Source organism: Triplophysa rosa, linkage group LG17, assembly GCF_024868665.1.
Source record: "Triplophysa rosa linkage group LG17, Trosa_1v2, whole genome shotgun sequence".
Lineage (NCBI taxonomy): Eukaryota > Metazoa > Chordata > Actinopteri > Cypriniformes > Nemacheilidae > Triplophysa > Triplophysa rosa.
Window position 1 is genome coordinate 14771298 of NC_079906.1, and position 24198 is coordinate 14795495.

General features: G+C 38.8%; 2 protein-coding genes across 2 annotated transcripts; both read right to left on the reverse strand.

The window, feature by feature from the left end:
• Positions 1-2631: 2631 nt before the first annotated feature.
• On the reverse strand, positions 2632-10312 carry uckl1a (uridine-cytidine kinase 1-like 1a). Its single transcript, XM_057357123.1, is given in 16 exon segments — positions 2632-2855; positions 3237-3393; positions 3544-3608; positions 3611-3641; positions 4046-4168; positions 4604-4666; positions 4824-5007; positions 5357-5373; positions 6017-6078; positions 6392-6581; positions 6716-6787; positions 6917-6977; positions 6979-7085; positions 7736-7842; positions 7983-8167; positions 9961-10312. Coding segments are annotated over 16 exon segments (1752 nt in total). The 5' UTR covers positions 10065-10312.
• Positions 10313-12207: 1895 nt separating this feature from the next.
• Positions 12208-23613, reverse strand: samd10a (sterile alpha motif domain containing 10a). The gene is made up of 5 exons (XM_057357462.1): positions 23388-23613; positions 20076-20257; positions 15127-15295; positions 14539-14679; positions 12208-14123 (listed from the first exon to the last, which is right to left on the reverse strand). Exons 1-5 carry the CDS (start codon positions 23398-23400, stop codon positions 14101-14103), a joined length of 528 nt encoding a protein of 175 aa, XP_057213445.1. The 5' UTR covers positions 23401-23613; the 3' UTR covers positions 12208-14100.
• Between the last annotated feature and the right edge of the window lie 585 nt (positions 23614-24198).

Here is a 24198-nt window from a genome sequence, read left to right on the forward strand (position 1 = left end):
GTTAATAAAATAAATTGTTATTTTATTACCAAACAAAGACCGGAAGTAAACTTCGGGCCAGCCACATGGTCCAATGAAACCGTCTATAGTCAAACCAATGCAGTAGGCTGATCTATTTAATGTAAACAAATATACTGTCTCTGGGCAAAGTGAATTAAAGGGATAGTTCACCCAAAAATAAACATTTTGTAATTATTTATACACCCTCATAAATTTCACGACTTGTATATGACTCTTGTGTGGAACACAAAAGAAGGAATTTTGAGAAATGTCTCAGTGGTATTGCCTCCATACAATAGAAGTCAATAAGGCCCAATGTTGTTTTGTCAAGTTCTTCCAAATATCTTATTTTGTGTTCTGCAGACAAAAAAGAAAATCATACAGGTTTAGAATGACAAGAAGGTGAGTAAATGTTAAGAATTTTCATTTTGTGCGAACTATCCCTTTAAGAAATAAATTAACAAGTACTTTATAAAAATAGGGGTTTTAACCCAACAATACACTCAAAGGTCAAAACTCAAATATACCTTTAAAAAATGATCCCATCATCCCACCAACGCACAAAAGTGTCAGTTCTCCGACTTACAAAAGAACCAGATGCGCATCTGTGTTAGATTTACATCGTCTCAATGCAAAAGGGGACATTTCTCCTTCTAAATCTGGATGCGATTAAGCTCTGACTAAACCAGCTTTGATTGGTTGTACGCTCAGGTAGATGAAGGATTGCATTAGAGTTCTTTGTTTACTCTAATTAGACATTGAAGTTGCAGTCACATAAGCCTTTTCACTGTGGTACATGCTGTTCCTATGACAACTGCCTCACTGTCATGGTATGGTATTGACGAACTCCCCTCCATTGAGACAACATCTCATCACATTTCACAGACTACCATACAAACATACGAAGTAGGTAAGATGGGTTTCATTTCATTCAAATCCTCCACTTGAACTTGTTTACAAAAGTGTAGCCTGTTTTTTAACCTCTCGCTGTGTGTCACAAGCTTGTATCTGACTTGCTCTGAAAAAAATAGGTCATCCTTAAAACAAAAAGGGTGCAGTCAACATAGCAACCGTCTGCTTTTTTTTTATTGGCTGACGTGTTTCCATGGCAACAGGTTAACCTTGAGGCTGCAGTCGCAGACCAGTTTGTTGTCTAGGCGAATCCAGCTTGTACGAGGAGCTCTGCTAAGTCGAGATGTCACCCACGCTTTAGAGCCACACTGACACTGGAGGAGGGTTTGACTCCTAAAATATTTTGGAAGTGATAACCCAGTGAAGGTTATGAAAGCCTTTAGAAAGTACTCACCCTATATAAATTGGTTTGTATGTTGTTACATATTGTTGGAAAAATTATGTTAAAACCACAATAAAATAAGTCTTTTGATAAAGCAAAACATCAGCTGAATTCAGTTTAGGGTGCAAATATTAACCTTAAAGTGGTAGTTCACCTAAAAATGAAAATTCTGTCATCATTTACTCACCCTCTTGTCATTTCAAACCTGTATGACTTTATATTTTGAAGAATGTTGGTAACCGAATAGTGCCACCACCCATTGTCTTCTATTGTATGGACACAAAACATATTAACAACCTTCTTCAAAATAGCTTTTGTGTTTTGCGGAATCAAGAAAGTCATACAGGTTTGAAATGAGAAGAGGGTGAGTAAATGATGACATAATGTTCATTTTTGGGTGAACTATTCCTTTGAATGAGTTTTTGCCAGATATCCAAAATGCAGAACTTCAGATTTGTGCATTTTAATTTGTGCCAAATAAGTAAATATGTAAAGTACTTAAGAAATTGCTTATGTCTGGACATATTTTTTATTTCAATTCAATGCTGGGACTTACACCCCTTTTATTCCAGTTGCTCAATTTGGCCTGATCTTAAAAATAACCTTTTTACACCCTAGTTTAACACAAGTTTCCCCCCATTGTGTATACTGGCTGCCACATCCGTCTTTTATAAACTTCCACTGCTCTTTCCTCCAAACAACTGTTATAACTAAATTTCCTCATCTCTCAGCACCTCTGCTGTTCATTATTTCATCTAAATAGAGCTCTTAACCAAATGCAACTTGTTCCATCATCTACATCCTCTCAATGAGGACTTCACCTTCACTCAGAGCTATGAACAAGTCCTTGAGCCGTGTACCTGTGAAGGCTAATTAACTCTCATCTATTCTAGTTCCACAATGAAACATTTTGAGATGAATCGTGTTTCCATACGCCAGGTCATGGCTAGGTCGAATTCGTCTTTGCTTAGATTGTAGAAACAGCTTGATTTTCCCTTTCCTGTAAAGAACCGTATATGTGATTATGTTCAAATACATTTCCATTCTTAAGTTGAGTTCGATATGCCCTTATCCAACCTGCAAAAGGTGCAATTGAACAGTAGGGGTGATATACTGCCCCCTGGTGCTTGGGATGCACCAACACACCTTTTATGCACAAAACAGCTTGTTTAAAGTGTTTAAATATTAAGCCATTTTAAGGGGTTTAAAACGTTTATTTCTCACCTTATTTCAATCCGATTGAAAAAGAGCAAAAATGCATTAATAAACACATTTTATAGTTGACTATTTATCACATCATAGATCTTTGTCTGAATTACTGTCATAAAACTGAAGTGCTACAGAACAGTGTGCCTCATGGGTATGCTAGCACAACAATTGTTGTGCCTGACTGGGTCTATGTAAGGAAGTGTTGATACCTCGCCTACCACTATGTAGTACACACTTTGGTGTATGACCTTGAATAATGTGTCAAACCTCAGCTCTTGCTGCAGTTCTTTGTCTTTGTCATCACTCCATGATGAAGGCCCATCCGTTCCAAAGTAACGATCACCAAAGTCTCCTTCAAGGACATTAAACACACCCACATAAACGCATAATAGCTTTTGCTACCTTGTCTGAGAAGTCACAGATATTGCATGTATGCAGAGTTTGAGTTTACTTATAATATGTATACAACCCCATGTGTTACAGAATGTCTCAAAATCTTTTTTATTATAGTTTGTTTAAGTACGTTTTAGATTTTGCAAAAAAAAAGATGTTTCTATGTTGCCAAGTAAGAAAATGGTAACATTTCTGACTGATAACGTTGATCCTATCTCAACGAGAGGTTCAGATTTTCTTGCCTTCATTGAACCATTCAAGATGTTCTTTGTAACAAATCCACATTACCTTTAACTCCTCAGTACCTCAAGCACAATATCTCTATGTCAGGATAACTCACCTATCCCTGGAATGACATGAAGGAGATCATCTAAGCTCTTGTCTACAGCAGTTGTGACGATTTTGACACGAGGGAAGACGTAAGCCACACAGTGAACTCCCAATTCTGCCATCAAGAGAGACACCAACACAATATTGTCCTCCCGGACATCATGATCCTGTTTATACAGAAACAAAACATACATGCATGCAACAAATTCAGACAATATGTCATAATAACTTTATTTCCTGAGAAGAGTATTCAATACACTTTGCGTAAAAGTGAAGGACAGACTTCACTGACTGTACAGAGGTTAGAAGCCACATACCAGCAACACCATCATGGCTGCCGCTCCCGTGGAAACGGTGCTGTCCATCAAAATCACATGATCTCACTGATGTCTCTGGGCAGTTGCAGGTAATGCAGCTAAACGGAACAGGGAAGCAAAAGCCTCAGTTACCACGGAAACACAGTGAGGAACCACAGCCAAAAGAATTACATTGAGGAGATTGCTGTTACCACGGAGACAGAGACCAACAGGCAAAATGGACAAACAGAGGTGTGAGGCCGAGAGAGAAAACTGACATCGGTATTATTCAACAACACATTTAACCGTAGTTTATTACTATGAGTAAATCCATGAACACATGTTCTCTAATACATTTTAGGTGGGTCATTTATCACCCAAAAACTTGTTTCATGGTTATTGATGCTGACAAATTAGTGACGCTCCTGTGGGCAACCCTAGTTCAAATCTCGTTTGTGACATATCCTGTTTCCACTCACTGTCTTCCATTACTGTCCTCATTTTTTTGTGTGCACTGAATTACCACTGGTTCCCCTGAATCCATATTCGTCTGGATCAGAATCTTGCCAATGCGAACGTCCTTGCACACGGCTCTTAAAGCAGGTTCCATAGTCTCACCTGCCCGGAGAATGGACACACCTGTGATCTAAAAGAAAATATATGCAGTGTTAAATAAAATAATAAGACATTGCATGAATGTTTAAAGGAACAGTTCAGCCACAATTACAATTCTGTCATCACTTACGCACCTTCGAGTTGTTCCAAATCTGTATACATTTCTTTGTTCTGATGAACAGAGGGAAAGATATTTAGAAGAATGCTTGTAACCAAACGGCCACCATTATTTTATACATGTCTTTTTTCTATTGAACACAAAAGAAGATATTTTGTAGAATGTAGGAAAGCAAACAGTTCTGGGGAACTTTTGACTACCATTGTCATGTTTCCCACTATGGTAGTCAATGGTGGTCAAGAACTGTTTGGTTACAAGCTTCTTCCAAATATCTTTCGCTGTGTTCATCAGAACAAAGAAATTAACAGATCTAGAACAACTAGAAGGTGAAACTCCTTTCGAATCTACCCCTTTCCCACGAAATCTGCGCCCTTCATACGCTTGGCCCTGTGGTGTCTGTACAGTGCTGGTCTGTAAAATAGACAGACCGCAAAATCAGCTTTGATCTCACAAATAATATAACTTTGGCAATCACTCATCACGGCTGGTGTCTTTGTTTCTAAAAACGAGCACACAAGAGAAAACGAAAAGGGTGCATTACACACAAAGATCGCTTGTAGGTTCTAACCAAACACAACACAGACGATATCAATGTTTTAAAGTATCTTATGTGGTTGATAAACGGTTCACATGAGAGTTGACCAATGTTTTCCCTGATAATGGTGAGGAGACCTCTGACCTGTGGTGTACTCTCCAACACACTGAGAGTCTGAGGGAGAGGCTGCGACTGATGGGCGCTGGCCAGGAGCGCTCTGTTTGTGTATGCATATGGATGAAAAATTATTAATATACAAATACAGATCCCACATACACCCTAAGATGGTATTTCTAACTGAGAAAGGTACTAAAGGTGCTATGTGGACAGCTTGTCTTCATTTAAAATAGTGTCTCTACAGTTTTTTGTAAAAGGGGAAGTGTGCAGTTTTCTGCTCTACGGTTCTCTGAAGGTTTTAATGGAATACAGAGAATTAGATAGAGAGATGAAAACATTGCCTGACTATCACCATATCATCAACTGGAATGAACAGTCAATGAAAAAGATATAAAGAAAAAGATAGAGCAAGAGAGATAGACAGCATGCAAATAAAAAAGCATATCTACCTGACACTAAGTTCACGGTGCCAAGAGAATGCATGGCCAAAGACAGAGATGAAAGATAAATAAAAACTGTGTTAAAGAAAGTGTAAGCATGGAGAAAGAGTGAGAGAATAAGAGATGTTTATCTGTTGTTGACTAAATTCTGATCAACTACAGGCCTATATGTAAAAAGCTGCACAGCACTTTTTCACAGGCAGAGGGCGCTGTGTTTATGTGTAATGTCTGGAAACGTGGAGGTAGCTGGAAGAATGGATAAGGTTAAAACACAGTTCATCAAGAAAAAAGCAAATTCTGTCATCATTTATGACACCAAACATGACTGTCTCTTTTTCATCAAGCACAAACAAAAAGGTTGAGTAGAATGTTAAAGAAAAGACAGCTTCAGTCACATTTACATTTATTCATTTGGCTTTTATCCCAAGCGACTTACAAGTAGGACAGCATATATATAAACATTTTGTCATTGATAGCGAATGACAGTCACCATTCACTTAATCCATATAATGATAGCGAATGGTGACTGAGGCTGTCTGGATACATTGTGTCAATCTCAAATTCTCTCCTTCTGTGTTTCACAGAAGAAAGCATGTTATTCAGGTTCATTGTGTGAACTCTACCTTCAATTCACTGAATACATTTTCCCACAATGCCCCTTTTGCTCACCTCTTCTAGTTGGCTGTGAACATGCTGTACAATCAGGTCAATGGCTGCCATGTTACCGCCACCTGTGTGTGTATGTAAAATAGAGAAAAAGAACAACAGCAGTAATCATATAACAAACGCATATCATCCATTACGTTCTCAAGTACCACCTTGGATCAAATTAGACATCCCAAGTACCACTTACTTGATACCATATAAAACCACATGCATACCATTCTTATTTTGTTGCTGTTATTGTTATGTTTATTATTTTTATTACTGATGTATTGATAACTTGGAATGCATTTGTGCTGTTTGTTAGTTAAACAGCCACCACCAGGTGGTGCTACGTGTACCACCGTTTGAGAACATAAATAACATCCATGTAAAACTCACCTCGTGGCACTACAATGTCCGCCAGTCTCATGGTGCGTTCAATGTACTGCTCAAAGGCTGGCTTTACAAACTTATTGTACTGTTTAATGACACCCTCAATGTCCCAGCCCCTCTCTGTGATGTCCCTCCTCAGCCTCCGTACCAGTCGAATATCCGAATCAGTATCTACAAAAATCTTCATGTCCATGAGCTGCAGGTAAAACAAAATACTGCTTATCAACAGAAAGTTAAGTTAAAAACTAAATTCAAGGAAATGTTTCTCGCTTCTGTGAGCATATAATAAACATTCAGAACTTCAGAAGAGGAAACAGTTCACCATCATACCTGCAACAGCTCTATGTCTGCAAACGACAGGATGCCCTCAAAGATAATGACACTGGCACCATAGACGTTTTTCTGGAGGAGTTTGGAAGTGTGCAGTGAATAGTGTTTTTCATCTTTATTGCAAAACATGAGTGGTGTATCTGCTTTCTACACATTTGTGGTAAATTTCTGACAAGTGTGTGATACATCCTTCACTCTCACCCAGTCTCTCTGTCGTCCATGTGAGGTGAAGTCATACACAGGGATTTTCACACTTTTCCCGTTTAAGTTTCTGCAGCGTGGTCACAAGCAGCTCAAAGTCAAAAGCTCCTGGACGATCAAAGTTATAGTCATTACTGGCTGCCCAAGCTTGTTCCTCCGGAGACAGAACCTGCAGATGGGTACAATAAAAGTTGCATGTTTGATCGCTGATGTGGGCGACCAAAGCCCTGGAAAAATCGTCATCCTGCCCTATTATTACCATATGTGCTTTCACGGTGATGAAAAGGACCGTATATGTGCTCAGCGGATGCTCACGCAAGATGCATTTTTGTGTTTGACTGTGTTATTGTTACATTGTTTTGCACATTAACATCAGTTATTTGTCTTTACAGGGTAAAAAATGCATAATGATTTTACTTTTTTTTAAGTGAACCATTTCTTTAAATAATACAAACAAATAAGACTGAGCAGTGGATACACCCTTAATAAACACTGAACAAACTAATCTTCAGCAGCCATTTTGTAGTTATATGTGCAGACGGAATGTGATTAGCTGAACCGTTTAGTGCGTTGATGTGTGTGTGTGTGTGTGTGTGTGTGTGTGTGTGTGTGTGTGTGTGTGTGTGTGGTCATGTTTTCAAACAGGCTGATTCATACAGAGACACAGTATGTGTGGTCATGTTTTCATACAGACTGATCCATCCACACTGACAAAAGAAGGTAAAAGAGGGATTATGAAGACATTCAGATTAATTTACCAGATTAACTCCATATGGTGGACCCATCACTCATTCAGACATTCACAAACACACATCGCACTTTATAGAACAAGTCCATAGACAGAAGAACCACCCAGGGAACATCCAAAGCTTCAATGATTTTATTAGCTACAGTAGTTTTTCCAGAAGCACTGCCACCACACAGTCCTGTAACAACATCATTGTATTAGTCATTCACTTACAACTATGCCTTGGTTATTAAATTCAATACAATTTTCAATTTTAATATAGATACCAAATGTTTGAGCCACTTGATGTTCTGTATGACTGTTTTCTATTACTCGTACCGATAACAAAGGCCTCTTTAAAAAGGGCTCCATGTTCATTGTACCAGGGTGGTCTGCCAGCTGTGTAGATGGTCCGTGTGCCGGTGCGGAGCAACGGAGGTTCTGTTTTACCCAGAGTGCTGCTCTTCCTGCGTGAGGTGCTGACAGGAGGGAGGAGCTTGTCCAAAGAGTCCTCACCACTCCCACTAGGCCAAAAAGAGCAGAATTTAATCATCGAGGTATAGTAACAAAATATGTGTGGTATATGATGTGGTAACGTTAGAAAAAACAATTTTAAAGGTGCTGTGTGTATTTTTTTGGAGGATCTATTGACAGAAATGCAATATAATATACACCTTACATAATGAAGCATTATGTTTTAATTACCTCAGAATGAGCTATTTCTATCTACATATACCATGGGTCCCCTTACATGGAATTCTCCATGTTGTTTCTACAGTAGCCCTAAATGGACAAACTGCTCTACAGAGCGTGTTTCATAAATACATTATCTCCTTCGGGAAAGAAGCAAAAACGTGACGACATCTATGTTCTGTGACAGGCACCGCAGTGCTTCGAAAAGAAGGGGTGTGCCATTATTCGCAATCTCAGCGCTAGATGTCGCTAAATTTCATACACTGGACCTTTAAGGGATAGTTAGATAAAAAAACACTAACCCTCTCTCTTTTGTTGAAAATAGTAACTTGGTATTAGCACCTATTGTATTATCGCTCCTGTATGACATATCGCTTTATTGCTCCCTGAACTCTCTGTAAGTCGCTTTGGATAAAAGCGTCTGCTAAATGACTAAATGTAAATGTAAATGTAGTTCACTCAAAAATAAAAATTATGTCGTTTATTCACTTTCATGTTGTAAATGTCTCTTGTGAAAAATATGAGATTCAATGTTTGGTTACCAACGTTCTTCAAAATATATTTTTGTTCTGTGGATGACAGGAAGTCATACAGGTTGAAATGATATAAGGGTGAATAACTGATGAAAGAATTCATTTTTGGGTGAACTATCTCTTTAATATGACTAAATTAGACTGATGTAGAAGTTAAATCATCTCCCCTAAGGAAACAACTGCACATTTTACCACATTAAAGTGCATGACATAACTTGACAAGCTTTTCTTCTCTTTTTCTGATATATTCTTCTAAAATCATATAGCCCGACATACAGTATGGAAGACTTTTTCATTTCTGATGCTAAAAGACTGAAGAGTTTTGTCACAGCAATGAACCATGATTGATTCCTGCTAGTCATGCGATATTAAGGGGAGGGACTTAACATTTAACAGGACACAAACAGATTGGACACAAACAAATACTTTGGTTTTATATCTGTCACCTCAACAACAAAGCAGGTATCACAGGACTAAATAAAGGTTCCTGATTCAGTTATATTTCAACAATAGCTTTCTATTTAAGAACAAAGATTAATTCAGTAATACAACAGTTTTTTGTTTTGTTCTGTTCAAAGCAATACAATGTATTTCCTGTGTGACCTGTTTTATCCAGGATGTACTGTAAGTGCCGAAGGCAAATTATTTCTGAAGCTTCACAAAACTGACTGGTTAGTCTGTGTGTGTGTCAATGTCTCAGCTGTCTTGTGCATTATGTCACAAGATTGATGATCGACTGACGCAGCCTCAAACTGAGACAAACAAGCGTTCAGCCCTTAAACAAATCCCTAACTGAGCTCATTTATAAACTAAAAACGGCAACAACAACATCTTTCCACCATCACATCAATGTCATTCACATGTCTCTTGTCACCGTTTTAACCTCAGGCAACTCACAGTACTGCGAAAGAAAGCGAGCAACATTCAAAACAACAAAACCACACTCAAGACACAACACCTTACAAATAAAAGGCACATTAGGTTTTAAATAATTTACTCTTTAGTAGTTCTGTTCAGATTACACTTAGTACTAGTGAAGAAATGGCATTTATTTCATCTTCTAGGTACTAAACAACGCATTAATAACTTACCCTCCATCTGTGCGAAGAGCCCAGCAGCCTGATACTCGGGCCCCGGTATATCCAGGCAGTGTGCTCATATCAGCTCGAGAGATAGCCTGACGACTGTCATCCATATTCACCAATAAAGGTCACATCCTCATTCACGAGCTCACACAGCCCAACACAGATAAACCAGCTAATAATCACAAGGAAAGGCGAAAAGCCTGGGTCATGGAAAGGGCGGACATTATACCGCTGGAAAAACACACACCTGCTTTAACCACACCAGCCCAACTGGACATATCTGCAGATTCAACATGAGCATGTGTGCATCTGTGTCATCAAGCGGGAATGTTAGATGACCACTAATATCTTCAAGAAATGTTCAATGAAACATGACTCCCACATTGTGTGTCCGGTAAGTCATCTGTCCAATGTGTGGGCTTGTTCAAGTAAGCTACAATAAGAGGATCAGATCAAGAGGTGACATTGATAAGGTGTATTAATAGAATCAAGAAACAGAGTTTTATTAAGAACTACTACACCGACAGAGAGAATGTGTTATATCTGTTTTCAGTTGTGGGCGGCAGGGGTCGTGAAAAGGGGTGCCGTAAAAACACCACACAATTTAAGGGTATTCATTACAAATGCCATTATAACCATTAACACCATTACAACATTTCTTTATGTATTGTGGATTTAATGGTATTCTAGCTGGTTCCCATCCACCAGATAACATCCCAACAATACATTACCAGGTGGACCCACATTAAATCCAATACAATTTCCATTATGACCATTAAATCCAATAGAATTACTGACAGGTTGTAGGCTACTGTTTTACAGCAGAGATGTAACCTCAGGAAGGAGACTAAGGTTAGCCTCGTTTATTACAAAAACAACTCACTAGAGCACAGCACTAGGCCAGCTTGTGTAACTGGGACACCATGGTAGGGAAAATAACCAGCGCATATTTTGTTGGGTTTTGTAATGATTCATTTACTTTTCATCATCGGGAATACTGTTATTAACAGCATGTTGAACGACCTACACCATGTATTAATCGCATCAATAATAAATAAGCTCTAGTGGGTCAACCAAAACGCGTCTCCTCTCCATTGGCAACGTCAAACGCGACGCGCGCCTGCGCATTTCCCTACAGCTTGTATTTATTATTTGATATAATTCTTATATATTCTTGGAAAATAAATGAGGTCAGTGCTGTGACACCTGTTTGGTCGGCTTGAGTCTTTCCTCCGGCTCAAACTCGCGAGCGCCATGAAAGTGGACAGTCGGCTGTAGGGTTGTCACGGTACCATAAACATGTCTTACGATACTATACCAGCTGAAGTATCTCGATACCAAGTAGTATCACGATGCTGTGCCATGTTCATAATTCAAATCTATACAAAAAAACTGATTTAGATTAAACATTTTGTATTTAATATAGTAAACTGTATTATACTTTGCACTATAATATTTTGTTGTATTAATTGTACTAATTGGTTAAATTGTAGCAAATACTGTAAAAAAAAAATGTTTACTTATGTTTACTATGGTAAGACTCAAAAACACTAGTATCTATGAGTTATAGTAGTTTACTGTAGTAAATACTAAAGTACACTAGATAATTTTTCACGTGGGAACTAATTCAAATGTGTAACAAATTTCATTGATACAGCAGTCTTTATAAAGGGAAATATTAGGCCTACTTTAAATGCAGAACTAAGACGGCCAGTAGGTGGCGTCAATTTTCCACTGAGTTAGTGAATCATTTAACCAACTCGTTCAAAACGCTAATTAGAATCATTCGTCCGAGTCATTCAAAACACACATTCATTTAGGAGATAAACACCGCAAAAAGGCAGATGTAAGTGTTCAAATGAATATAATGCGCATATGCAACATTAACTACGGTACTACGATACTACCGTTTCAAAAATAGAGAGGCATCGCGGGTATTTTGAAGCTTTAGCATCGCGATGCTACCGTAGCACCGGTACACCGTGCAACCCTAGGTTGGTGATAGGTGTTCGACCTCATGCCATGCGAGGCTAGCTGCGCAAATCGTTAATCTTATGACATCGAAGTACCGCGAGAGTGGGTCGAAAGCATACAAATCAATCTGCTCTCGCGGTATGAAGTCGAAGTCGCCGAGAACGGGATTGTGGGAAATGTTGTCCGCTGTTGCTACTCAAACGGCTGCGATTCGTGAAAAACACACTCTTGTTTACACATAAACCAAGAGATGAAAAGCATAGAAGAAAGCATATTTAGTATTTGTTTTTATTCTTATGTTTTCAATGTAAAAAGCAAAGTAATTTAGATAAAATACAACATAAAAATCAATGAAACGTATCATTTGCAATCTATCAGAACAGCTTGTTGCTACAGGCTCGGAAACCATACAAATATACGTATTTGAAGTGACTTTTAGATATGCCAATGTGAAAACGTGACAAAAAGCAGTCAGGGAATGTTTTATTCAAATTTAACATGACCAATCCAACTCTCAGGTGAAACCACACTGTGTAATTCGAGCAGTGGGTGAAAAGAATTTGCATGTGCATTTTGTTTTGACAAGAATACAAGATTTAAACTAGTTTAGCTTTTTCATTAGAACCTTTCTCCTGTATCTTTGAAAAGATTTGTATGATGTCACCCGAAAGCTATTAACTGCCCGCCCCTTGAATTAGAAGAATGTACCTTTAACATGACAGAAAACTCTTCTTCAGGTCTAATTATATCACAAGCTGAGTCACAGAATTACAGTAATCCGTGTATAGCGTGAGAAATCAGACTCATATCATTACTTGAATCATCATGACATAATACACTCTCACAAAGTAAACATATAAAAACAGTTTTACAGAGTTCTTGCATGTCTCAAACAGCTTTCAGAGTTCTCACGATGTATCATCTTAATGTTTGATGTGGGCTATTTGAAAGGTCCCTCGGGCAAGCCCACACCTGATTCTTTTTTAAACTGCAGTGACGCAGCATGTCATCTGTCTGTCTTGACTTTACATCTGTCATCTGCGATTCTCTGAGGCTTACAGTGCTTTGTAATTTACACGCTTTTTCTGTGGCTGAAGATACTACTCATTTCAATGTCAATGCTTTCATCACATGATTTTGCAGGGTAAGGCATGTTCCTGCATAAAAATCTTTTGTTGGTCCTAAAAACAACACTCATGGCAAAATGTTCAAACGCAAGGTCTAACCTCATTTCTACCCTAGAGAAATATGATTTTGATTGATTGATGGTGGATCAGAATGTTGTATTGTAAAAGAGCTTAACTCAATACTAATTTTGACTTGAACATAATAGTTTCTAAAATATGATTTATGTTGACCCAGGAACATGCGAAACTCTTCAAAATCAGTTTCACCTTCTGTGAGCTATTGGAAACCAGTTTTGACTCATTTCACCGCTTTCACATTAATTTTTCTGTTTCTATCCAGAAACGGAATTAAATAAATTATATTAGATTGAAGTAACTAATTGTTTAAAAAAATATCTCCAACTTAGTACAACATAGACTGTAGTCACATACAGCCTGCACAAGTAACGTTTTGAAATCTTTTAGGTGCAAATCTCTTACACAGCACAATTTCTGGAACACCTGCAGGAATTCAACCAAACACATTTTGCTTATGCCACAGTCTTCCGTTTGAGGCCACGTCTGGCAAGGTCACATTCCAGCATAAAAGTTAGCAAACCTGTTTTCTGTGGACAAGCGTTCAGCGTCGCTGACAGTAAACTTCTGTGTGATCCATAAAGATTATCAGTCACCGAGGTCATCAGAATATTCAAATTAAATTCTATTGTATGAGTCAGGTCGTTGCATTAGAATGCAGGAAGCTTTGGTACGTCACACTGGGTCCACTATTAGATATCCGAATTCAGGATTCCACATTTTGAAGCAGATGAGGGTTGATAAATCAACAGGCATATGTGAAATCTTTCTTAAGTCTCATCTGGTCTGAGTTTCTTGAAGCATAGTAAGAATGTGGGAGCTAAGCAGCATAACTGAAGGCTGTCCCCATGTCTTTTTGTCCCAGCCCATGACAGCTTCAGTCAAATGTCTTTGGCCTCAAACCCCAGACACTCTGATGCCCCTTCAAAGTGCAACCAGCCTGGTAGAACTGCCCCACGCATGGCTGAAGCTATGACAGGTTTGCAGATAGCCCTGGAGAAAGGGAATGTGAAAAGATTGAGAGATGGATTGCATGAATGAATGAATGTAAATTCTCCAAATAGTTCTCCAGTGGTTGCATACATACATGCACGCACATACATAAAACACAAATTTCAAGTTGACAGCGCCTTAAATGTTTTTTTATCTTTATTCTTCATTTCTGCTTTACAATCTGCACACACACACAATTTAGACCATCATGAATTTCCCATCTGGTTTATGTTGGTTGTTTTCAGTTTGGTGCAAGTCTAGCTTGATGACTAGCAGACCATGTTGTTCAGCATGGTCTATCTAAAGAAGCTTGCTGGTTAAGCTAGTTCAACTGGTTTAACTAGTTAAGAAGCCTGATAAAACACTGCATTTGCTACATAGGTTTTCCTGCATTCTTAGAAACACACACAAACACCTCGGCTAAGCAGCTGTAAGTTGCGTCCTTCCTCTTGTACTTGTAGTTGTAGAACCTGCTGGAGAAGCTCTTGTCTCAGGGTCTCTTGAACCAAACCCATCCTCTCTAACTTCTCGCCATTCAGTCTCAACAGAGCACGACCTGAGAGAGATGGAAAATGACAAAGACAGATATTTCAATAAACAGGTGCTCTTTGCCAACACGCAAGCTCTGTACCCTCTACATTATGTATGCCGCAGCAATAAACAAGTTACAACATTGCAAGTTTCCCTAAGGTTATTTTTTAAGTGATCTCTGCATGGAGGACAGAATGTGTGTCTATTGTAACACGCTTGGTGGAACTGCTGCCTGGAGGCAAAAGCCACCAGGAGTTTATTTCCCCACCCTGTGCCCAACTGCCTTTCACAGCAAGGCCCTAAATACTTCAGTCAAATACTTCAGTCTACAGTCGGAAAAAAACACTCTCATCTATTTACTGTGTTTATTCGCTGCCTCACTGTTTGAGCCTCTCTCTGGCTCATACTCGATGTGTATGTGATGTAGATTTTTTGTGTTTCGAGAAAAGAGAGCATTTGCGTCCTTACATACCTGTAATGGCGTGGTGAGAAAACGCCTCCACGTAGGTCAAGTAGTTGTGCGGACAGTGTTTCTTTAGCCATCTGCAAACATCCTGCTGAGACCACAGAACCACCGGCCTGGAGAGACACGGCAAGGTGGGGCTGGTGTGGTAAACGGAGTAAGAATCACCTGAACGTAACTGAGAAATAGAGAAACAGCATGAAAAATGATGGAGAAAAACAGAAGCATTGAGAAATCTTACAAAAATATAAATTCGTATTTACAAACAAGTTGAATAAAATTGTGAATGACTGCAAAATTAACGGAGTCCTCCCATGCATAAACAGTCATTCAGAAACAAATCTCTAGCATCACAAAAAGGCGGTACACATATAAACAGCACGCCTTTCTCTTTACTCAGCATTGAGGTTAAGAGTCTCCCTCCCACTATAGGACCTGCGGGAAATAACATTTTTTTTAAATAACGGCGTTCTACATCATGCACTGGCTGTGATTAAGATGGATAGTTTCATCTCACACAGCCATCTGATTGGCTGACAAACTGACACGCCCCTGATTCCACAAACTGAGCTATATAAATGAAGGCCATTCTGGAGTGATTAGTATTCGTTACATTCGCTGCGCTGGTGAAACTCACCCCAATACACCCACCCGACTGACCTTCATCAGAGCACAAATTAATAACGCTTACGTAAATCACACTAAGAGCCATTTAGTGTAGAGTTTTGATAAGAGATAATGAAACCAACAATCTAATGATGTTTACTGCGACACCAAAAAGCATAAATATTTACATGGTTTTAAAAGGATATCATAAAAACGGGTACACAAAAAGCTTTTCAAGAAGATTTCTGTTTTCCTACGTGAAATCTTTAAAACAGAAAGTATGACTTTAATATTCATAGTAGTCAATCATTAAATCCATTTTTGTGGCAGAAACATAAAAAAAAGTTTTCTTCAAATAAAGAAAACAAAATATGCAAAAGTCTGAAAATTAAGCATAGTAAAATCTATAGACACATACATAAATATCTAAAGACACCACATGGATGCAGACATTTCACTCATCTCACACGTTCTATTCACACCATACACACCACACACTGTACAATTGCCCTTGTGACAAAGAAACATTCTGGTGTCTCATTAAATGGAGAAGATACTTAATAAGTCTGTTTTCACCCACAGTATTGATTTTGGTGTCGATGAAGAGTCAGTTGAGTCTGTGGTGATACTCATAAGACAAAAAGAAAGACTCACAAAACACCAGCTCAGCTTTGATGTCTGTGCTCTGCATATTTTCTTTACTGTTCTGATTCATCACCACAGTCATCCATCCTCGCAGAATCCCAGCCCTTCATTTTCTCTCTTCCCCCTCTATTTGTTTAGCTTTTCCAAACCATTGCCACCATCTGTCCCCCATCCCTCAAGTTCATCTTCAATTTTCTTTCTCCTTCACAGTTTCGTCCCCAACTGCCTTTCTCCCTCCCTCAGGCAACTTTTCTACTTTATTTCTCTGCTGCATTTGCCCTTGAGGGCACAGGGGAATTCTTCTTCTGCAACTGCAAAGAATCTCACAATACATTCTTGCACATGCACATACATGTATGCATGCGTGCACACATACTGAATCGATGAACGCTCCACTCAGCCGGTACTATGTTGGAAGCACATCGTCTCTTTGTTTCTGAAGCTCTCTGGAGGGCATAAGTGCATTGAGGTCTCCTCATGACCAGCTCTTGTTGATGAGAACATTAGGCTATCAGGCATGGCACTGACAGCATCTCTATCTGAACTGTTAGTGCCAACCAGGGAAGATTTTTATCTACCTGCTCCTTTTTAAAAACCTGAACTCACTATTGTTTGTGGCTTATAAAAGGTTTCGTACAATGAGCTTTCAAGTTTTAAAAACGTTAACAACCAGCCAGCCTTTTATTTAAGATTTCTCATAATTTGAGCGCTGTACAACAGAGGATGGAATCACATACATGGAGTGTCCCTATAGGCAGTGGTACAGACAGAGCCTAGGGGGAGGAAAAAATCACACCCATTGAACTAACAATATTAATTATTTATAGTGAAGTTACATTCACAAAAACCCTAAGAGAATTGGTGGGAGTCCAAAAAAGAAAACATAAAACCCAATCCATCAAAAGTGTTCTTCAACACACAAATGACTAAATTCTTGAATAAACAAACTCTTCATATTTTATTTTAATGGTAATTTTACTTTTCTTTTTGTCTTTTATCATTCACAGCGGTCTGCAGTGGTGCGTGCCTAGCAAAGTGTACACGCAATAAAACTAATGATGAAAGCGAGAAAAGATTTGTGATAAAAGTGATCCGTTTTCTTTTTTATCTCCTTTATTCTGTAAAGAGCACATTGTCTGGCAGGATCTCAGTGACTCTTTTTATGTATAGTAGAGACAAATGACTTTGTTCAAACTTACATTGTTAGGGAAAATACTAACAACTGTGGATGGTATAAACAAAGCATTTGAGGATGAAACCATTTGGGGAAGATAAAACAGAGCTTAGCTGTTTCTCTTTCCTGTCACTGTGGGCTAACAAGGTTCCCCATTCATTACCGACGATTTTAATGAAGGCCAAACAGTGGAGCAGAGGTTAGCCAGAATCTCATCAACTCCCGCTTGGGGTTCTTATAAGAACAAAATATAAAATAGATGTCGGATCACGGCAAGCTTTTGATCGTGAATTTACTTTTAGTTCAAATCAAAGGCAAACAGTCTGTACCTTTACATGCTAATGTAGTTTAGAAAAATACAAATTATTTAAACACGCTAAAAAGGTTTTGTGTTCTTTCTCCAATTACTTAAAAAAGCAAACATTTATTTAAGATTTTTACTTTTTAGATAACAAAACAAATGTCTTTTTGTTTCTTTCCTAAATAATAATTAATGTTTGGTGTTTTGCATATTAAAGGGATAAATCACCCCAAAATGTTATCATTTACTCACCCTCTTGTCATTTCAAACCTTCTGCAGAACACAAAATAAGATATTTTGAAGAATGTTGGAAACAAATGATGGCAACCAAAGCGTGTGTTTTTGTCTTTCCATACAATAGAATTAAATGGGTTCCACCGTTGTTTGGTTACCAGTATTCTTCAAAATATCTTCTTTTGTGTTTTCTGCCGAAGAAAGTCATAGGTTTCAAACAACAAGAGGGTGAACATACTAAATACTGATAGTTTTTGTAGGAAAACAAAAACAAAGCATTATGTTAAAGAAAATCTCCTTATCCTCCTACACTAGTAACATTTTAGCATAGTAAAATGAAAAATTATATTTTCCAAATGAAAAGCACCTCTACTAATTCAAAGCCAGAAAACGAAAAACGGAAAATGGAAAGGCCAGATATACCACAACCAATTACTTTTAAGTAACATTAATTAAAGACTGAACACGAACTCATTAAAGCAACAACGAGCCGTTTTTCGACCTTAAAATAATCTCTCTAAAATTATTTAGTGGTAGGACAGCTCTTAACTCTTAAGATGAATTTTACTGCCGCTTCTACCTAAGCAGCCCTCTATCGGCTGAAATCACACTTGCAACTTTGGTTTGTGGGTAGGATCCCAACCCCGCCCATCACCTGCTTTGCGGCATACATTTTACTCATAGCCTGGATGAAGTTAGCCAACATCTAACAATAAGACGGGACCATCTAGTTCAACGCAAGTCTCCAAACCATCACCATGGCAGAGCCTGAGTGTAGTTATTACACAAAACAACGCCTGGTCGCAAATTGTTGTCATTATAGTAGTAAATTATGGAGTAACAATACATAAAACTTTGTAATGATATCTGAAGAACATATGGTAACACGGGCTACTTTACCTGATCGGTGGACATAGTTTCAAAACGACGTATCTGGGTACGCCGGTTACATCAGCTTTGTAAACAAATTCACGTGTATTGAGCTGACAACGGGGAAACTTTGCGACAGTATTTACGACACACGTATCAGACAATTGCGCTTATCAACCACATGGGGTAACCATACACCAAAACGGCTCATTGTTGCTTTAAGATAATATTATCTATCTCAGTTTAACTAAATCAGGTTTGGGACTAATTAGCATGTGCCATCCTGTTGTAAATTGTACGAGGAGGTTGACTGTCGGGGCAAGTCTGACTTTGACCCACAAAGCTCCACAGACCAGCCTGGCGCTCACTTCATTAATATGCTAATGTAGATCAAATGAAGTTCAATCCACACCTTACAGCCCATATCTCTGCTTTCAGAGCTCGAATCAACAAGCAGTCAGTGCTCATGTGACCGTAAGGCCGACCAAAGCTTTTTAAAGCCACTCTGTAGATCGTGGCCTCTCTTTGCTCTACCCTCTGGCCTAACAGCATTCTGCCTATTCTCTAAAAACTGTGCACCCTTTTAAATGGATTGATGGAAAGATGGATGGATGGCTGGAGAGAGAAAGCGAGCGCTTTGTTTCCTCACCCGCACCCTTTTTAATGGATTGTGGATTGCTGAAAGGTGAGATACATCCCAATATTAATAATACAGCAACAATGGGGAGCTATAGATGACATCTACACAAACACAAATTCTCTATTGACACTTTATTATGAATAGGCTATGGAACTGAAAGCCGCCTTTGCATTCGGAGACTATAGTTTCCGCAGCCTAAAACCGATTTTTCACAGCTGAATTTCAAGATCAAGGTCTTTCTCTATTCTGCCATTTGATACATTTTAAAGTCAGGTGCAAAATACTCTAAAAAGCACTTAGAAAGTTCTGTACTCAGTTTTGGTACTTATCTATTTATTTAAAGGAAGAGTGCGGCATGTCTTCCTCACACTGCAGATGTGAATTTTACTCCCATTCAACCATTTGATAAAAAGAGGATTTCAATTAGAAAGACTGTATGGTTGGCATGTTGTAAAGACTCTGGAGTTTTCAATGGGCACTGTTCTTACCTGTGGTCCCTCAGTTCCGGGTTGCTGTAGCAGTTTGACCGTTCGGCCGCCTGCTGTTTTGCGGCTGTGCCCCTCATGCCAGGTGAGGTTCCCACCTGCGCAGCGGCTCAGTTGGTATTTAAAGTCATCTGGAAGGGCCCTGTACTCCACCGCAGGGCGACAGAACGTAAAACTGGAGGCCGCTAATATGAAAAAGAGAAAGACCAAGAGATTGTGCATTTATGCGTGTTGACATATTCTTTTACTACGTTTTCATTCATACCCCCCTTCAGAAACACACAGACCTCTGAGATGTACAGCAGTCCTGTCTTATCAGTCAGCAACCTGGCCTCTGGGGGGACTAATGCATTGTGGGAGATTCAGCACCTACTCAGTGTGCACCGTGCAAGCATTTTAATGCCCATCAAATATTTTCGAAATGTATACTTTGAATGCTTTGCATACAAGCTTTGCATAAGAGCATGAGCCAAGTGCATAAATGTAAATAGTTTATTTGGTGGTTAAAATTAGGGTCGTTTTTGAAAATATGTACAACTAGTTCACTCATAAAATGTCTTCACAAGCCAAAACAACATTATTTCTTTTTTTCTTTGGAAACGAGTTATGTATAACAGAATGCTTTTCTTTTCCACACAATGGTACAACACAAAGGTGAGCAGTCGAAAAAAAGGTCATTTTCGTGTGAACTACATCTATGCGAGGAGAGTCAAAAGCTAAGCCCTGTCAGAAAGAAATATCTGAATGACCCACATCTCCAGCGGGTGATTGGGTGGCTTGGATTCCTCCCAGAATAATACCTAAAGATGCTAGTCAGCAAAGTTAACAGGGAGAATTATGCATTAGCGTGTCAGAGGGTGATAAAACAGCAGAGCATTGGTAGCCCGTGGGGTAATCTAATGAAAAGCATATGAGGCTCCAGTTTTCCAGGAAGGAAACATTAAGTGCTGCTAAATAGCGAACCACTTGAAAAACATCTTACAGCAACATTCTTGCTGAGCTGGAAAAAGACAGACTTTTCAGATACGTAACGGAAAATGTAATTAACCAAGAGACCTGCGAGACCTTCATTACCTGTCTGGAAGTTTAAAAAACAGAATCTGCTTTAACACACAGTAAACTGTGACTATATGCACATATAATTGTGTAAGATACACGTGCATATTTCCAAAAGTAACGATGCAGACCAGCAGAGTGGTTTTACACGGCTGGTAGTTGTAAATGATTTGGTGGGTAGGGTGAGCTGATCCCACGAGGTGAGAGAAGAAAGTGCATTAACAAATACAGTATTCTACATGCATTAAAACCTCAGGCTTCCAATCACCACCAAAGGTTCGGCACAAAAGAGCATATTTGTGTTATCTACAGTATGTATACGCCTTGGTTTTCAAATGTATGTGTGCATGTATTTTTTATGTCTACATACGAGATGTGCCTGTTGGAAGGTGGCGGCCCGGATGAGATAAAAGGATGTCTTTTGCTCGTTCCCTGTAGCCCCACAGGCGGCTACAAAGGCTGTCCTCATCAAGAGCGCATGGGGGGTGCCTGCCTGTATGAATGTATTTGGGATGGAGTTACAGATGAACAAAGTCTTTCATCACAGCGCCTATGTAGCAGACATTAGAGAGATGTCGCGCTGCTCTGGCTGGAGGGCGAAATCACGTCAACGCCTGTTAGTCCTGGACAGACGCTGGCATTCTCTTCTGTGTTCGGGCACAAAAAGACTAAATCTAGAAACAGATGTGTTTGAAATTCTGAGACAGAAATCACAGATAAATGTGCATGGTGCAATCGTGATGCACCTTCCGCTTATCATTTGCTGTAAGCTGATAACCCCTCATGCCTTTATCTTTTGCTTGTGATAATATAAAAAGGAGTTCTTTATTATCAAAATATCAAACCTGCTCTTTTTCATACAACAAAAATGCTTATCGATGACTGTCAAGTTCAGTTGTAATTTTACTTGGTTTACTGAAAAATATACATTTGTTCAGGATTTAAAAATGTGCATTGTAAATGAAAATTGCATCATCAAACTGATATGTTTTACAGTATGACCAAAAAATGTTTTCACAAATGAACAGTTGCTTAAGGCAACATGTGAAGCACTGGGTAGTCTATTCACACTCAAGAGAGAATCGATCCTCTACACAACTCTAAAATAGCATTTTATGTAAAGATTTGTCATCCACAAACCCCAAATGAGATGAAATCGTATTTCTTACAGATAATTAAATCTAGGCCATGGTCTCTTTCTCACCTGCTGCACCCAATGGACTTATGATGTGTTCTCTTGGGAGAGCCAGTCTGCTAGAGATCTCCGAGCAGCATGAGGGGTTTGAACTTAAGCGAGAGAGAGAAACACAACATCTGTGCGGAGTAATGAGCTACAGACAGAGAGAGGAAGAGGGAGAGAAATCTGGAGCTAGAGCCTTCAGATCTGCCCGGCCTCATTATCGATGCAGATGAATGCAAAAATGAATATGCAAACCTTCATTAAAGCAGTGTAGTGACATGAAGCACACAGCAGGCAACTGGTTCACTAAAGTGGAAATCAAAAGTTGTTTCATTATGTTCTGTGATGTCACGCTCACACCACAGTAGGTTTGAAAGTCGCGAGAAGAGTAAACAGCTAAGATTGGGGTTTTCTTTTTGTGGTTTTTGAAGGACAAGTTGAGACATGGAGTTTCGTAGGGGATATTTTGTGTCAATGAGAGGCCACAAGTCAGCACTTTACAATTTATAGAGCTCAACCATAAGCACTAAATGTACACAGAGACAAATAGTTTCACTTGGTCTGTTATATTGGCCAGCCAGAAACATAAACACACCAACCCACACTGTTCTACAATTCCTCATTTCCTCCCTTACAGAACTGCTGTCGAGTCACTTTTATGTGAGAAGATGCATTAACAATAAATTCAAAACTCATTTCCATTTAAATACATGGCGTTGTACACACTGTACAAACTGTAACGTTAGTCCTGAAAAATCAATGAGCCGTCATACACACATTACTCAACATCACACTGCACACCCAGTTCTCGAAAATAACCATATTGCTGAATACAAGGCTATTTTATGCCTAAACATGTGTAATATACATGTATTAAACTTGATGTTGCTTGATGTTTTTCAGTCAGATAGAGAAATGCGAGCACCTGAATGTCAAGCGCAATTTTAACATTAGTCTAAAAACAAATTACATATTATGTACATACATTTAAAACAAGTGAGTCATCACTATAGTTCGCAATGTCTCATCTAGTTACTAATGCGAGTACGATCATCTTTGTAAATAAGTAAAACAATTACCGTCCACTGCCATGTCAACAATCCAGATTCAACAAGCTACAGGCAACAAAGCTCCTGTCAAATGAAAAGTTGTGCGTTGAAGTGCTCCATTTCCCACCATGAGCCCCAGCAAAGATGTCGCTTTTGCAGGTACATCCAGTGTACTGATGTATTCACACGTTTCCCAGTGTAAAATGACAGTACATACACAGCGCTCATTCTGATACCTCCCCACGCGCACTCTTCACCACAACCAGATCTCATTCTCTACAGAGCTGTAACGAAGATGTTTTGTATAATTTGTTGCGAAATTAAAACATTATTCCCACTCTGCATAAAAAGCGCACGAATGCTTTTATCCACCTATTTTATTACATAATTCATATAACACTAACACATATCTAAAACTGTCTATACATGAAACATGGCATGTGTTTATAGGCTATCTCTAGCAATCTATATTTCAAAGCACGGTTTTAAAGCACGTGCTTTTTATTTATTTATTTTTCTAAAACGTCGACTTCAGTCAACCATAGCTTCGTGTATTTTAAGTGGTCTTTTTGTTATCCCCTTTGGGTGTTTCGTGTGAAACTCACGCTCGATTCACTCTCACGTCCCCTTGTATTTCAGTGCCAACACACATAACCTTTAATTAGTCTTTAAGTGATGGGAAGAGCAACATATGCGGTTGCGCACAGGCACGGACGCATTTTGGGACCTTTCAGACTTTTTGTTCAGAGTATTATACGGTTTTAAATGATATAATGATATATTTAAATTTTGTTTTATTTACCTTATATGTCATACAAAACGTCCGTATTACTGTTTATGG